Here is a 14,874-nt window from a genome sequence, read left to right as displayed (position 1 = left end):
ACTAGCCGATCTTGTTGCTGTCTAGACATGCACAAACATTGAACCGTGTAACCGTTTTCCTTTTTAAATCAGGCGTGGAGTGAAACACAAGCACTGTGTTAATGATGCAAGTGGAACAAAACAAGTTACTGTACCCAAACCCCGGCAGTAGAGCCCCCTCCCCCCTGTCCTCCACCCACGTAGGAAAATAGGATGCTTCATCTGTTACGTCATCCCCATTCTCCGTCTATAGAAGTTTAATTGTGAGATACAAACTTTCAATGTGCCCAAAAATAGCATAAGCTGCTGAACACCAGAAAAAGTATTTTAGGCATGACGGGAAAAAAAACAACTGAGTCTCCATAAACACTGCAGAACAGGTCGAAAAGGCTGTTTACGTCACCCTGTGAAGAAGAGCTTTGACTCTGCTGCAAAATCAGAATCAGAATCAGAAAGGGTTTTATTGCCAAATGTTGAGCAGGTTTACAACATTAGGAAATTGCAGATACACACTGCATGGCCAAATTAAGGATCACACGGCCCATATTTACCCGGGCGAGGAGCAGAAAATGGATGGATGGTTGGACGGATGGATAAACACACCAATGGGTGTTCACCCTCTTGACCTACATTTGAAAAAAAAATGGCAATCTGTCGCCATCTAATGGTGAAAATGGGGCAGCGCACGCAGCCGATACTGTTGATTTTCTGCAAACAGGGCTCACCTATTACTAAAATCTCCAATCCCCATGCACCAGCAGCAGACAAAAAAATAGCACCACATTGATGAATGCATATCACCGACTGACTGATACATTTTTTTTTTTCCTGCAGCATCTATCTGGCGTCATCATCAGGCGCCCGTATTTACTTCTGGTCCAGTTAGTTGCTGCTGATGCCTGCTGCGATGGAGGTAAACAGGGACGAAGCGGAGCGCTGCATTGACATTGCAGCGGCCGCCTTAACCAACCAACAGCCGGACAAGGCGCAGAGGTTCCTGGAGAAGGCGCAGAGGCTCTTCCCGACAGAGAAAGCCAAAGGTAAGTCAATATGGGGGGAAAGGGGGAGGGGGGCGCACATTCAGCTGCGAAGATGCGCATCATCACCTCCACAGCCTGCAGCATCACCTGCACTCCTCATGAGCAGCGCATGTAGCCAGGGCCTTTGATAGCTCTTAAGCTAGCTGGTTCATTTATGCAGCTTCTGCGTTTTTTCTCATTCTTTTTTTTGTACGAATTTCACTTTAAAATGAAGTGTCTGCAGTGCTTTAATTTGCTTTTCTAACAGAAAGCTAAGCCTTTAATTTAGGTGAACAGGAGTGGACTGGGAGAAAGGCTAAATAAGTCCTAGATGTCCAAGATTACTACATGCTACTTTCCCATGATCATTTCAAAAAATATTTTTGACAACACAGGTATTATCCTTCTGAGCTCGCCAATCTACAAACCGGATTGCAAAAAAGTTGGGACACAAAACAAATTGTGAATAAAAACTGAATGCAATGATGTGGAGATGGCAAATGTCAATATTCTATTCAGAATAGAACGTAGATGACAGATCAAAAGTTTAATCCGAGAAAATGTATCATTTCAAAGGAAAAATATGTTGATTCAAAATTACACGGTGTCAACAAATCCCAAAAAAGTTGGGACAAGTAGCAATAAGAGGCTGGAAAAAGTCAACTTGAGCATAACGAAGAGCTGGAAGACCAATTAACACTAATTAGGTTAATTGGCAACATGATTGGGTATAAAAAGAGCTTCTCAGAGTGGCAGTGTCTCTCAGAAGCCAAGATGGGTAGAGGATCACCAATTCCCACAATGTTGCGCAGAAAGATAGTGGAGCAATATCAGAAAGGTGTTACCTGGCGAAAAATTGCAAAGACTTTGCAGTTATCATCATCAACTGTGCATAACATCATCAGAAGATTCAGAGAATCTGGAACAATCTCTGTGCGTAAGGGTCAAGGGCGTAAACCCATACTGGATGCCCGTGATCTCCGGGCCCTTAAACGACACTGCACCACAAACAGGAATGCTACTGTAAAGGAAATCACAGAATGGGCTCAGGAATACTTCCAGAAACCATTGTCAGTGAACACAATCCACCGTGCCATCCGCCGTTGCCAGCTGAAACTCTACAGTGCAAAGAAGAAGCCATTTCTAAGCAAGATCCACAAGCTCAGGCGTTTTCACTGGGCCAGGGATCATTTAAAATGGACTGTGGCAAAATGAAGACTGTTCTGTGGTCAGACGAGTCACGATTCGAAGCTCTTTTTGGAAATGTGGGACGCCATGTCATCCGGACCAAAGAGGACAACCCAAGTTGTTATCAACACTCAGTTCAGAAGCCTGCATCTCTGATGGTATGGGGTTGCATGAGTGCGTGTGGCATGGGCAGCTTGCATGTCTGGAAAGGCACCATCAACGCAGAAAAATATATTCAGGTTCTAGAACAACATATGCTCCCATCCAGACGTCATCTCTTTCAGGGAAGACCCTGCATTTTTCAACAAGATAATGCCAGACGACATTCTGCATCAATCACAACATCATGGCTGCGTAGGAGAAGGATCCGGGTACTGAAATGGCCAGTCTGCAGTCCAGATTTTTCACCTATAGAGAACATTTGGCGCATCATAAAGAGGAAGATGCGACAAAGAAGGCCCAAGACGATTGAACAGTTAGAGGCCTGTATTAGACAAGAATGGGAGAGCATTCCTATTTCTAAACTTGAGAAACTGGTCTCCTCGGTCCCCAGACGTCTGTTGAGTGTTGTAAGAAGAAGGGGAGATGCCACACAGTGGTGAAAATGGCCTTGTCCCAACTTTTTAGGGATTTGTTGACACCATGACATTTCACCATATTTTTCCCTTAAAATGATACATTTTCTCAGTTTCAACTTTTGTTCCGTGATTTATGTTCTATTCTGAATAAAATATTGACATTTGCCATCTCCACATCGTTGCATTCAGTTTTTATTCACAATTTGTTTTGTGTCCCAACTTTTTTGGAATCTGGTTTGTAGCTCAATACTAAATAAATACAGAAATACAACATTCAGCTGAATAAAAACAGAAAAGTGATCAATATAGCCACACATGCAAACAAATGTACTATATTTATTGGTGTGAAAAAGTTTGTCTTTTTCTTGTTTTTGTGTTTTTGTATTTTTTTTGTACATTTGTGCCACTTACATGCTTCAGATCATCAAACAAAATTCTCTGATAATTGAGTACTTCTTGGAGTACCAATAGTACTCCAAGAGCACATCAATGGCTCATCCAGAAGGTCACAAAATTCTGTGGACTGATGAGACAAAAGCTGAACTTTATAGAAAGGTTGAGTGCCTTTGCATCTGGCATAAAACACACAGCATTTCATAAAAAGAACATCAGACCAGCGATCGGTTCCTGCGTTGAAGCTCAATCGCACAAAGTAACTGAAAAGCAACCAGCAAGTCCACCTTTAAATAAAAACCAAATGAAGGTTTTGGGTTGGCCTAGTCAAAGTCTGGAGTTAAATTCTATTCAGATACTTTAGGATGACCTTAAACAGACCATTCATACTGAAACAATTCTGCCAAGAACAGTGGGCCAAAATTCCTCCAGAGTGATGTGAAAGATTCATTGTGAGTTATCCCAAATGCTTGATGCCAGTTCTTGCTGCCGTGGATGGCACAACCAGTTATTAGGTTTAAGGGGCAATAACTTTTTCCCACGGGGCAGGTAGGTTGGTTAGTTTTTTCACTTAATAAATGAAATCCTGATATAAAAACTGCACTTTGTATTATATTTGAGTTATCCATGTCTAACATTAAGTTTTCTTTGATTCTCAAACATAGAAGTGGGACAAATGTGCAAAACAAATATGACATTAGGAAGGATGCAAATACTTTTTTGCACCACTATACATGGTGGCATGTGCTTGTGCCCAACTTTACCTCTTCTTAGATTCCTGTGGACACCCACATACACCCCAGATACGCCTTAGACCATGACCCACCTCACATATAAATATAAAACCTGTTAAAACTGCAGCCACAGCATATCTGAAAATAAAATAAAATAAATAAAGCTGCAACAAGCAGACAGATCCTCCAACAAAAACTATATTTAGTTTAATGATTTTCAAACATAGCTATAGTTGTATACTCTGCCCCCAAGAAGCTCTTATAATACCATTGAACTTGATTGCTTGGTAGCTTTACATCTGCTTGATGACATGGATAGTCCCACTATCGAACATTTTGTGTTTTTAACTGCTGTTGAGTACTTGATAGAATATCTTTGAACATATCTTCTAGTATTGCTGGATGTAATAGCAAAGAATGGATTTACACCCAGACAAGATATCCATTCAGACTTCAGCGGGGTGTCGGAGCCTCGACAACGGCAGAACATAAAGGAGAACGCCAGACCTGAAGAAAAGCCTGCAGAGTCTTCAAAATCCTACATGGCTGATCAGCTAGAAGCTGTGAGGAGGTACGTAAGACTGCTGATTACATAAACATACTGTTGGTTAAAATAAACTCCTTGATGGGTATATTGACTGCAATTGTGATTGAAATTTGTAATCATGTGCTCTCTGCACAGGATAAAACAATGTAAAGACTTTTACGAAATTCTCGGGGTGTCGAAAGATGCCTCAGAGGATGAACTGAAGAGATCATATAGAAAACTTGCTTTGAAATTCCATCCAGATAAGAACAGCGCTCCTGGGGCAACAGAGGCGTTTAAAGGTAAGACGGTGATTAAACTCATCCAAGGTTCATATAGCACTTACAGAAAGCAACTTATAGCAGCTTCATGTTCTAACTTTCCAACAGCTATTGGCAGCGCGTACGCTGTTCTGAGCAATGTTAACAAAAGGAGACAGTACGATCAGTGTGAGGAAGGGAGAAGACATCCTTCCAGACACGGCCCAGACAATGGAAACTTTGAGCCGGATATTTCACCTGAAGAGCTCTTTAATATGTTCTTTGGAGGAGGTTATCCATCAAGTTAGTCTCATAGTTTGGTGTTTCCATATAATGCATGTGAGACGGAGTATTTTAATTGCAAATATATATTTCTGTGGTGCGTTTTTTTATGTGCTAAATGTGTTAAATCAATCTAGGCCATGCTCACGTATACAATAATGGGCGGATGCGTTACCAAAGGCGGGAGAGAAGAGAGCGACAGCAAGATGTAAGTTTGATACTTAAAAAGCTAAACTGTAACTGTATAGAGTTGTTTATGTTTTGCCTGCAGGGGGAGACATTTAGTCATCTGCCATTTTACAAGCTGAGGCTTCTCTCAGAGACTGTGTGTGTTTGTTTGTAATGTGTTTTTCCACAGGGAGGTCTCGCCCTCTTTGTGCAAGTCATGCCCATCCTCATCCTGGTTATTGTGTCAGCTCTCAGTCAAATAATGGTCAACAGCCCCTCCTACAGCCTCAGCTTCAGGCCGTGAGTGTGATCCTTGTAACACAAGAATCTAAAGTAACACAACTAACTGTTGTTCTGCAAAACTGCGAGGGACTTAGACAAAAGATTATCTCTATGTTAGCAGAATCCAACCCAGGTTTTTTTCACGGTACTTGTGCTTTCACTCGATCTTTGCATAAGCTGGGTGGTCGTGTTAGATTTGCCTTCACAGTATTGGCGGTTGTTTCTCCTCGTATTAATTTGCTGCTACCTCTGTTAGTTCCAATTAATCACAGAGCTCCTCTTGTTTGTGCTGCTGTCATGTGTCTTGTCCCGTTCCCAGTACACTGCCTTTGTGTGTTCAGATATACGCCTGCAGTTTCGGGCCCTGCTTTAAACCATTGTCAGCAGTGACTCATGTTAAGACAGACAGATGGTGCAAGATCTGTGCTGCATTCTGTCATATGATAACACTCCCACACTCTGGCCTGTTGTCACGTAGGTCAGCAGGTTACTCACAGAAGAGGCTGACTGAGAACCTGAAGGTGCCATATTATGTGGGGGAGCAGTTCTCCAAAGAGTTCACTGGTGTGAATCTGAAAAATCTGGAGCGGACGGTGGAGGATGATTATATTTCCAACCTTCGCAACAACTGCTGGAAAGAGAAACAGCAAAGTATGACAATAAATGATTCTTATATCTGAATTTAAGCATGAGTATTGGTGTGATTGTCAGTGTCATTATCAGTGCTGAGATCATTTTTTAATTGTGTGTGTGTGTGTGTGTGTGTGTGTGTGTGTGTGTGTGTGTGTGTGTGTGTGTGTGTGTGTGTTTGTTTTTTACAGAGGAAGGAATGCTATACAGAGCTCGCTATTTTGGGGACAGCGATCTATACCAAAGAGCACAGAGGGCTCGCACACCAAGCTGCGCCAAGTTGTCCGAGATCACAGCTTCTTCTGGATGAAAATGCTTTCATGATTCAAAGCAAGTTCTTCAAACTCTGAATATTTTCTCATTTTGGCACCAGGGATGGGGCAAAAATATTGACATTCCAATATATAGCATTGATTCCCCTTGATTAACTTAGGGTTGCAGGAGGGCTGAAGCCTATCCCAGCTGGCATGGGGCTAAAGACTGAATACACAACCAGACAGACAGCCCGTCAGAAGGCTTTCCGCTTGGCTATCCTCTGTTTTCTCAATACCATATTTGGCTTCAGTATGTCAATACTTGTATCATGCAAGCACATCAGACTAATTTTACTTACCAGAATCACAGCTTCATGACACTTGAACCTCTAAAAAGAATGGTGGTAAAGTCAACAAAAGTCAACCAGCTTGCTGTGAAGACGTTTTGAAAAAGGCTTTTTTTTTCTTGTCTCCAGGTTTCCAGAATCACTACAAAAGATTACCAGTAATTTATTAAGATGCATTTCTACAATCTGGAGGCTGAAGATGACTCAACAAGGAGCAGACCAGCACCACTCGTCACCAAACAGATCACACAAACTAACTCAAACAATTTCTGTGGAAGTCTAGTATGTGATAAAAAGATATAGTGTTAATATAGTGTTTTAGAATGGAAATGGTACTTAAAATAGCTTGCTATCCTCAAAAAATGTGGGTTTGAAAAACTTTAGGTTACTTGCGCAACTCTGGTTCTCAGAAAAGCATTCGTTTCGATGGCTCACTATGCGATGCTCCTCCTTGGGTATTCCTCAGAAATATTTATTTCATTATGCCAATTCTGATTGGCTGATGATCGTAACAAACATGTCATTCAGAACCAACCACCCTTAAGTAGCTTGCACAAATAAGCTATGTTTATTCAAGATAAGCTAGGCAGCTAGCACCCAGTGAGCTAACACTCCTAAATGAATTCTTTTGTTTGTGTATTTTTCCATTACAAAAAATACCATAGTATAAAAACAAAACTATTTTTTGGTGGGGACTGTTGCATCTATTTTATTTATAGCCTATAGCACATTTAAACAACAGAAGTTGACCCAAAGTATTTAAGAGATAGGCACATATACCAAAAACCCTGTTACATGAAATACATGAAAAACTGGAAGTTGTGTTGACAAATTATTGTGGAAAATAAAAATCATAGTGATTTGTGGTCATGAAAACATGTTTAGAATTTGCTAATTTGATGAGGATGTAATCACCAATCAATTAGGATTGGCATAATGGTTCTGAGTACACAGGGAGGCGCATTCCATGTCTAAACGTCAAAACGGATACTAAGAATGAGAACCTCCAAGCACTAAAGAAAGAACATAAAGAACACTTTATATTTGTTTTGGGGGGAATGGTATGAAAACAGACCATACTTAAGTTATATGTAGTCATATGGATGTTATTTATGTAGCAATATAACAGATGCCACATTGAATGCCACCTTGATTTTATGCTGTAATTCAATGGAGAAAAGTTTGAGGGGTTTTGATTTTAGATGCACATTCTCAGACTATGCAGTAGTAATCTAATACGTCAAATGTCTAGGCTTTTTAGACACTTGAACACCTGAAATTTGTCTTCTTCTGCTGTGTGTGAGATAGCCACTAGGACATGTCCCTGTCACTTTACCTCCTTTAAATGTATTAAGGGCAAACATGTAGTACAACTTCACAATAAATGCCATGAGAATGAGACGTGGCGATCCACAAAATCAGACTTTAACCAGTTCAAGTTGGGAACTGTCACGTCTCTACTCAATCTGTCGGAAAAAGCCATTTTTTGTCTCACTTTTTAAGTTTATAGTATGCTACTTATTCTTTGTATTATTTCTTGGAGAAATAGATTATAAAGAGAGGATAAGAAAACCATACAGATCTTGTTCACTTCGTTTTTCCACCATGTTTTTAATTCTAGATGAAAATAAACATGGTTGCTCAAACGTGCTAAGTGTGACTCTCTGCTTTGAACAGAACAGGCACAGAATGGGAGATAAAAGCTCAGTCAGCGCATTTGGCACGTACAGTGTGCCGGCCGGCTGGCTTACAGAGACAGGGAACTAGAGACAAGGCGGCGTGCACGTTCAGCTCTTCAGTGACGTGCAAAATGTGCCTGGCAGGATGTGCAGCGTCACATTCTTTCAGCACAAACACACTCAGCTGTTTTTTTTGCAGACTGCAGATGCTGCACATCTGATTCATGACTTTGACTTCTTCAAATTTCACACTAGCTTTTTTTTAATGTGGCTTTAATGGCTGCCACATATTCCTGTCAGCTGTTCTGCATCGGAATACCGTTAACCACTGTACCTCACCGCACCAGCTGGTGTGCTCTAGTGTAGTTTGCGTTTGTAGATTTTGCAGACTGGGTTCACATATGCACGCACATTTGAAGACTTGATGTTCATTCGCTTTCTCTCATTCTTAGATCTCTCCTAACTCTGTCAGCGAAGTCAACTATGGATCATTTGGATATGAAAGATTGAATAAATAATAAGAAGAAAGAACAAAATGTTAGAAAACAATCATTTATTTGCATTCGATAAAGGTACAAAAAAAAGTTCACTGAGTATTTGAATATCAACCGAAGCAGGACAGGGCTGCACAACACAAGATCAAGTTACATTTGTAATCTTAGCCGCGGCTTGCAAAAACAATGCACAAGGCAAGCAAGGGTAGGCCTTTCACACTTCACAAAGGTTACCAAATGTTCTCTTGGTGTACCACTTCATCAGGCTTTGTCCAATTCAATTAACTGTCATGTATAAAAAGAAAAAGAACACAATGAACTTCAATAATAACTATAACAATATAGCTAGCTGCCGTTGTTTAGTTTCAATAGAAACTGAGGTATGCACTTCCAATACTTGTAAATGCCATGTCACCAGATATAATATGATGGTTACATGTTGTCATTTTAAAATCTGAATGTCAGTGAGTGAGTATTAGGAGCACTGCCTGCTCCAGGTACCATAAAGTTCAGCCCCTTTACAGTGGGAACAGTAGACTACATCATGACAAAGTCCATCTGATACACTTCAGAATGCTTCATATACATGTAATTACAGTAATAGGCCCCTTTGTGAGCTTTTATTGTCCTCTTGTCAGCATCAAAGCACATCAGTGTTTGTATTACTTAACATTCCTCAATTAGAAGATCTTCAGAACTATACAGCTTCTTCTTGATCACACGGAAACCAGTGCTAAGTTTAATAGCTTGTCTCACTACTGGAGTAGAAGGCGACTTTGTGCTAAAGAGTCCTTGAATTTTAGGCCAAAGGCCGCCCGACTCTAGCCTCAACACCAGAGCGAGCTGAAATGTAGGGACAAGGTATGGGTCCACAGATAGCTGTCCCATGCTCTCACAAACATCCCCTTGCTCAACGCAGAGGTCAATGAGAGCCCCTCTTAAACCGCAGGGCTCACTAGCTGCCAGATGAAGGAGCTCTTGTCCAATGTGCTCCAGAAGTTTGTCTGGAATGAGCAGTTTTGTACATCTTAAGGCGCAATCTGTGTCTTTGGCTTCTCTCAGACTTCGTGCAATCAGGTCCACTACTTCTTTTAAGAGTGTCTCCTCCATTGGATCATAAAACAGGTCCTCATTGAAGGCACACAAGTCACTTGAGACATCTGAGCCTGTGTAAAAGCAAGAATGAGTTAGAACCTGAAACTTGCATACAGAAGAAAAGAATCATGAGATGTGAGATGCCTATGCAGCATTGCTTACCTGAGTCTGAGAGATCACTCCTGCTGCTATTGTTGGACCCTGACTCCATACTCCTGCTGCTGGCAGGTGTGCTGAAATCAGTCAGTCTTTGAACCAGTTTGCCCCAGGACAGCCTTCTGTCGCTGCTGTCCACTGGAGAAGGAGGTGAGCTGCCGATGTCAGTATATGCAAAGAGTTCAGGCATGGTTGTCCTCCCTGCAGTATCAGCTGCTTATGTGGTCAACTGTCACAGGAGAAACAAAGGCAACAGATGAGCACCCAACTACTGCCGTTAATTCCACGTTTAACGACTTAATTAAACATACATATCAGGCTTTTGAGGTATAGCTTTCTGCTAAAGATATGAACAATAAACATTTTCAAAAAGAACACCTTTTTAATTTGACTGCAGCTAGAAGCTGTTTCACTGTCAAAATTAGCTGTAAACTAGCAAAACCGGCAAATAAATTAATTGTACTTACTCGTTATTTAAATTCTGCGTGGTTCAAGGTCGCGGTGGATGTTTAAGATGCGTAGTTTTAACGGTTATTGTCTGCAATTTGTATATGGAAACTTCTTTCCTCTGCTCTTTCTCTCACCAGCTGCCAAGCTCTGCAGTCTGTCCTGCAACAATGTTTATATATGTGGGCTGCGAGGCCACGCCTGTCTCTCCCTAACCAGCCAATCAAAAAGAGAGGCACGACACCAGCGCTGCTTCTTGCCTGGTAACATGCCAGCAGAGAAGAAAGACAAACAGGAGGGGGAGGAGGAGGAAGGGGGGTGGTGGGGGATGAATAGCAGACCCTAGTGTTATGGATATGTTTCAGGGGACTTGAGTGGGCTTGAAAATGATCTTGTTGTTTCTTTGTTTGATATCTTATGTGGGTATTTGGTAAACCGTTTTTCTGTATGTGCACCTACATTTTAACAGAATGTAGGCCTGGATGAGCAGGTTCAGTGTTGCAGTGCACATTACGTCACCTGTTTTGCTAAACCATTACATCAGAATTTTTTATCTGACACACATAGATGCAGAGAACACTCAGTGCGCTGTGCTCAAGGCAAAACAGATAATAAAAACGGCTATGGGACACCTCTTTCTACATTTACCCTTGAGTTACAAACAAAAAGACTGCACAGAAATTACACATGTTATCATCATCATTATTATTAGAGTTATTTAGCAACGTTCTATGCAGAAATGCGCCGGGGGGTTGTTATTGTAGCATCTTTGCACCATTTATTACTTCATCACAAAAGATAGCAAAGTGTTTTAAGGCATAACACAAACTGTGTATGAGAGTAAAAACATATAGCGGATTTGTTAGAATGCAAAAGCAAGTTATTTGTGTCGGGGCCATAGGCTACATACTACACATTTTGCTCACAGCTGTATGTTGGAAAGCAGCCAGAGGCTACGCTGCATTTCTGCACGTGTGTAGGCGTGGAATACACTGTACTTTGTTAGACAGGAACTGAAATACATAAACACGTGTAGGAACACTATGTTCTGAGGTGGGTGCTATAAAAAAGTTATCAGAAATCTTTAGCAGGGGACGTGGAGTAAGAAGATTTAGTAGCTTGAGTAAAAACAACAAAAACTATGAGAAATCACTTTTTAATTGGATTCTCAGAAAGTGTGGCCAGAAACAAACTAGAAAAAGAAATTTAGGCTCCAGCCAGAGGTGTGTCCTGTTGTGTTCAGGGCCGTCCTGAAACACTCAGTACAGTACAGTACACTCTGTACACTCCCACCCTTCACTTGCTTGAAGACAATCATTCACTGAGGAAAACACCAAGTTTGCACGTTTACTCACTGTCACCACAAGACAAAAGTGGCACGGAAAACTGCACTGATGGGTTTCAGACTTTAGCTCGTTCAAAGAACAGAATGAACAACAGCAATATCAAAATACATACCACAAAAAAAGCAGCACAAATACTTTTCTATCCTTGGATTTAACAAAACTTAACACAGTGAGGTGGAGTTGGACAAAATACACACCAGGCAAAACAAACAGCAACCAATGTGAAGAATGTCCCAAGTCTGATTTTATTTACAAGCTCTCTTTGTTTTGTTCCAATTGCTGGTGGAGTAAGGACATACACAGAAAGGAGAAGAGACCAACAGTGCAGCAGGCTTTATGTTTATAAGTTACATTGGAGCCATTTGGAAACACAATGCTTCTCTTCCAGGGATTTAATACCAAATGTAGTATTTACATTAACATGAAGGCTAATTCCAATGAGAGAATCATCTTGAACAGCCTAAAGCAGATGGAAAATCTGTTAACTTGTGAATTGTGTAGTTACTAATTTATAAGAATGTTGTTGACAAGATTTTATTTAGTATGCTGGGTTTAATGTAATAAGTGGTTTAAAAATAAAACAATCATATAGAAGTGATAAAATAACACATCTCACATTTGGGATCTCCAGATAACACTTTTAAACTTATGATACAGAATACAGAAGGAATATCATGTGTAACTTGAAAAAAAAAGGTTACATTTTCCTTCTATTTGGCTGATTAAATAAGCAAAAGACATCTGAATCTCTTTATTTAAGATGGTGTGAATCCCAATAGCTGTTCAATAGGTTTATACCGCCACTCGTCTGCTTCTAGCTCCTCCACCAAGCTCGCGAGTTTCTCCATTCGAGACACTTGCTGATCTGTAAGAATGGACATTACTCATTAGTATACCTGTTTCTATTAGATCAGGGGTGTCAAATATAAAGCCTGGGAGCCAGAACTAAAGATTTTAATTCGGCCCACATGGCTTTAGAACAACTGAAGGTGGGCATAAATTTTAGCCTTTTATACAGTTAAAATGCAGTTAAATAATGCTAACCATTTATATGATGCCAACGTGATTAAGTAACGGATCAAAACAAAAAATGTGTTTTTTCACCGTCTATATATCTCGCAGGGATTAAATTTGTAGTTACACTGTGAGAAACGGGAGTTTCACTCATCCAGCCCATTTAAGATGAAGGTAGGCTATATGTGGCCTGTAATGTAAAATGGGTTTGGCACCCGTATTAGATCAACCAAGACTAATGTGAAGCTATGCAAATATAGTTAGACTTACCATGTTTAACCTGTTTCAGTGTTGAGGCCACTTGGTAGCTGAATACAGACTCGCATAAAAATCTGTCAGAGCCATCTAAAAAGAAACGTAAAATGAAAAAAAAGGTCAGTCAAATAAAGAATTCTTATTCAAGCTTTCGTCTCCAGGGTAATAAAAGCCAAAACATAGATTTCAAGCTACATCAGAAAGAGATCTTAAAATATTTCATATATTTATGACATAAGAAGTACAACAACAGTAAAATACAGCTAAAATAGTTTTGGGTTTTTTAAAAAACATTACAATGTCAAAGCCTAAGAGACAACATCCATTAGTATACACTCAACCACCATTTTATTAGGCACACCTGTTTAGCGGCTTGATAACGCAAACATGCAATCAGTGAATCACGAAATCAAGAAATGCTGCATGGTCAGATGAGTCTCGATTTCTGCTGCCACATTTTTAGGGTCAGAATTTGGCGGGACCAATATGAAAGTATGGATCCTTCCTGCCTTGTATCACTGGATCTCGCTATTGATGGTCTAATTGTGTGGGAGATATTTTCTTTCTTGAGTATGATTTAAATGCCACATATTACCTGAGTATTGATGTTGATAATGTCCACCCCATTATGAGAACGGTGTACCCATTTTCTGATGGCTGCTTCCAGCAGGATAACACACCATATCACACGACTCAAATGATCTCAAACAGGCTTTTTGAACATGACAATGAGTTCACTGTATTCAAACTTCCTCCACAGTCACCAGGTGGAACAAGAGATTTGCATCATGGATGTGCAGCAACTGTTTAATAACATCATGTCAATATGGACCAGAAACTCGGAAGAATGTTTCCAGCACCTTTGTTGAATCTATGCCATGCCCCACACAGCTTAAAAGGCTTAAGGGTTTTGCTTTATCTTAATTTGTCTACCATGTGCAAGAGAAAGCTCTTGATTGTGAAGAAGAGCGGCAGACTCTGCTTTGTAGTAACATATCTTTCTTAAATACTTTAGAAACACAGGCACATATATTCTCAGTGTTATACTAAAGTTGGCAGATATTATGATATTAAGGTATTATGTTGCAAACCTCCTAGCATTATATATGATTTTCATATGATTTCTATTTCCTGGCTATTTGGGAGCATTTGGGCAGCTTTTATACAAGTACTTTTATCCGGTTTTCCTTCATCGTACCTTCCATCATTTCCCCTGCGCCTTTTGGATACGTATAGAGGACTTTCCTTGGTGGGATGAGCTCGGAAGCACTGAACCCAGAGCCAGTCACGGAGCTGCCGCTCACTCCTCCCGCAGAAGAGGACGAAGAAGACGCGGCCATTGCCTCGATAAACTTTAAACAACACACACAACAACGACTGTTGTTACTACCAGTTTAATGTGTCAAACACAGATAAAGCAAGGTGGTTCGTGCTCTAGTAATCACAAAGGCTTTTAAACATCCAAACCAACCGGTAGGGGTTAGCTTGGAAGGACTGTTTCACTATTTTTAATGATACAACATTGCTAGCAATAAAGCTAACTATTCTGCTTATACTGTTGATGATAACCACCCAGCAGAAATATTAACAAATATAATATGGCATTAAGTCTCCATTTTTATTCAAAAGTACAACTTACCGTCGATGTCACAGCAAATATAACAACTTAAAATCCAGCCAGTTTTTGTTGTTTTTCAGACGTATACCAGTAGTTTACGACAGAGACCGCATTTTACGTTTGTCGCGAC

General features: G+C 40.4%; 3 protein-coding genes across 3 annotated transcripts; 1 reads left to right on the top strand and 2 right to left on the bottom strand.

The window, feature by feature from the left end:
• Positions 1–667: 667 nt before the first annotated feature.
• On the top strand, positions 668–8,981 carry dnajb12b (DnaJ heat shock protein family (Hsp40) member B12b). Its single transcript, XM_085466477.1, has 9 exons — positions 668–1,019; positions 4,285–4,462; positions 4,574–4,719; positions 4,807–4,980; positions 5,097–5,167; positions 5,318–5,427; positions 5,888–6,060; positions 6,231–6,369; positions 6,770–8,981. The coding sequence occupies exons 1-8, from the start codon at positions 875–877 to the stop codon at positions 6,347–6,349; spliced, it is 1,116 nt and encodes a 371-aa protein (XP_085322603.1). The 5' UTR covers positions 668–874; the 3' UTR covers positions 6,350–6,369; positions 6,770–8,981.
• On the bottom strand, positions 8,856–10,671 carry ddit4 (DNA-damage-inducible transcript 4). The gene is made up of 3 exons (XM_085466481.1): positions 10,532–10,671; positions 10,071–10,293; positions 8,856–9,979 (listed from the first exon to the last, which is right to left on the bottom strand). Exons 2-3 carry the CDS (start codon positions 10,252–10,254, stop codon positions 9,480–9,482), a joined length of 684 nt encoding a protein of 227 aa, XP_085322607.1. The 5' UTR covers positions 10,255–10,293; positions 10,532–10,671; the 3' UTR covers positions 8,856–9,479.
• A 1,408-nt stretch (positions 10,672–12,079) lies between these two features.
• Positions 12,080–14,852, bottom strand: anapc16 (anaphase promoting complex subunit 16). The gene is made up of 4 exons (XM_085466483.1): positions 14,766–14,852; positions 14,325–14,478; positions 13,142–13,216; positions 12,080–12,722 (listed from the first exon to the last, which is right to left on the bottom strand). Exons 2-4 carry the CDS (start codon positions 14,464–14,466, stop codon positions 12,613–12,615), a joined length of 327 nt encoding a protein of 108 aa, XP_085322609.1. The 5' UTR covers positions 14,467–14,478; positions 14,766–14,852; the 3' UTR covers positions 12,080–12,612.
• Between the last annotated feature and the right edge of the window lie 22 nt (positions 14,853–14,874).

This window comes from Copadichromis virginalis, linkage group LG8 (assembly GCF_057382275.1).
Source record: "Copadichromis virginalis isolate Kocher_CV1m ecotype Utaka linkage group LG8, C_Virginalis_male_GT1.1, whole genome shotgun sequence".
NCBI classification, from domain to species: domain Eukaryota; kingdom Metazoa; phylum Chordata; class Actinopteri; order Cichliformes; family Cichlidae; genus Copadichromis; species Copadichromis virginalis.
The sequence above is the reverse complement of the archived record's forward strand: the minus strand, read 5'-3'. Positions and strand labels throughout refer to the sequence as shown.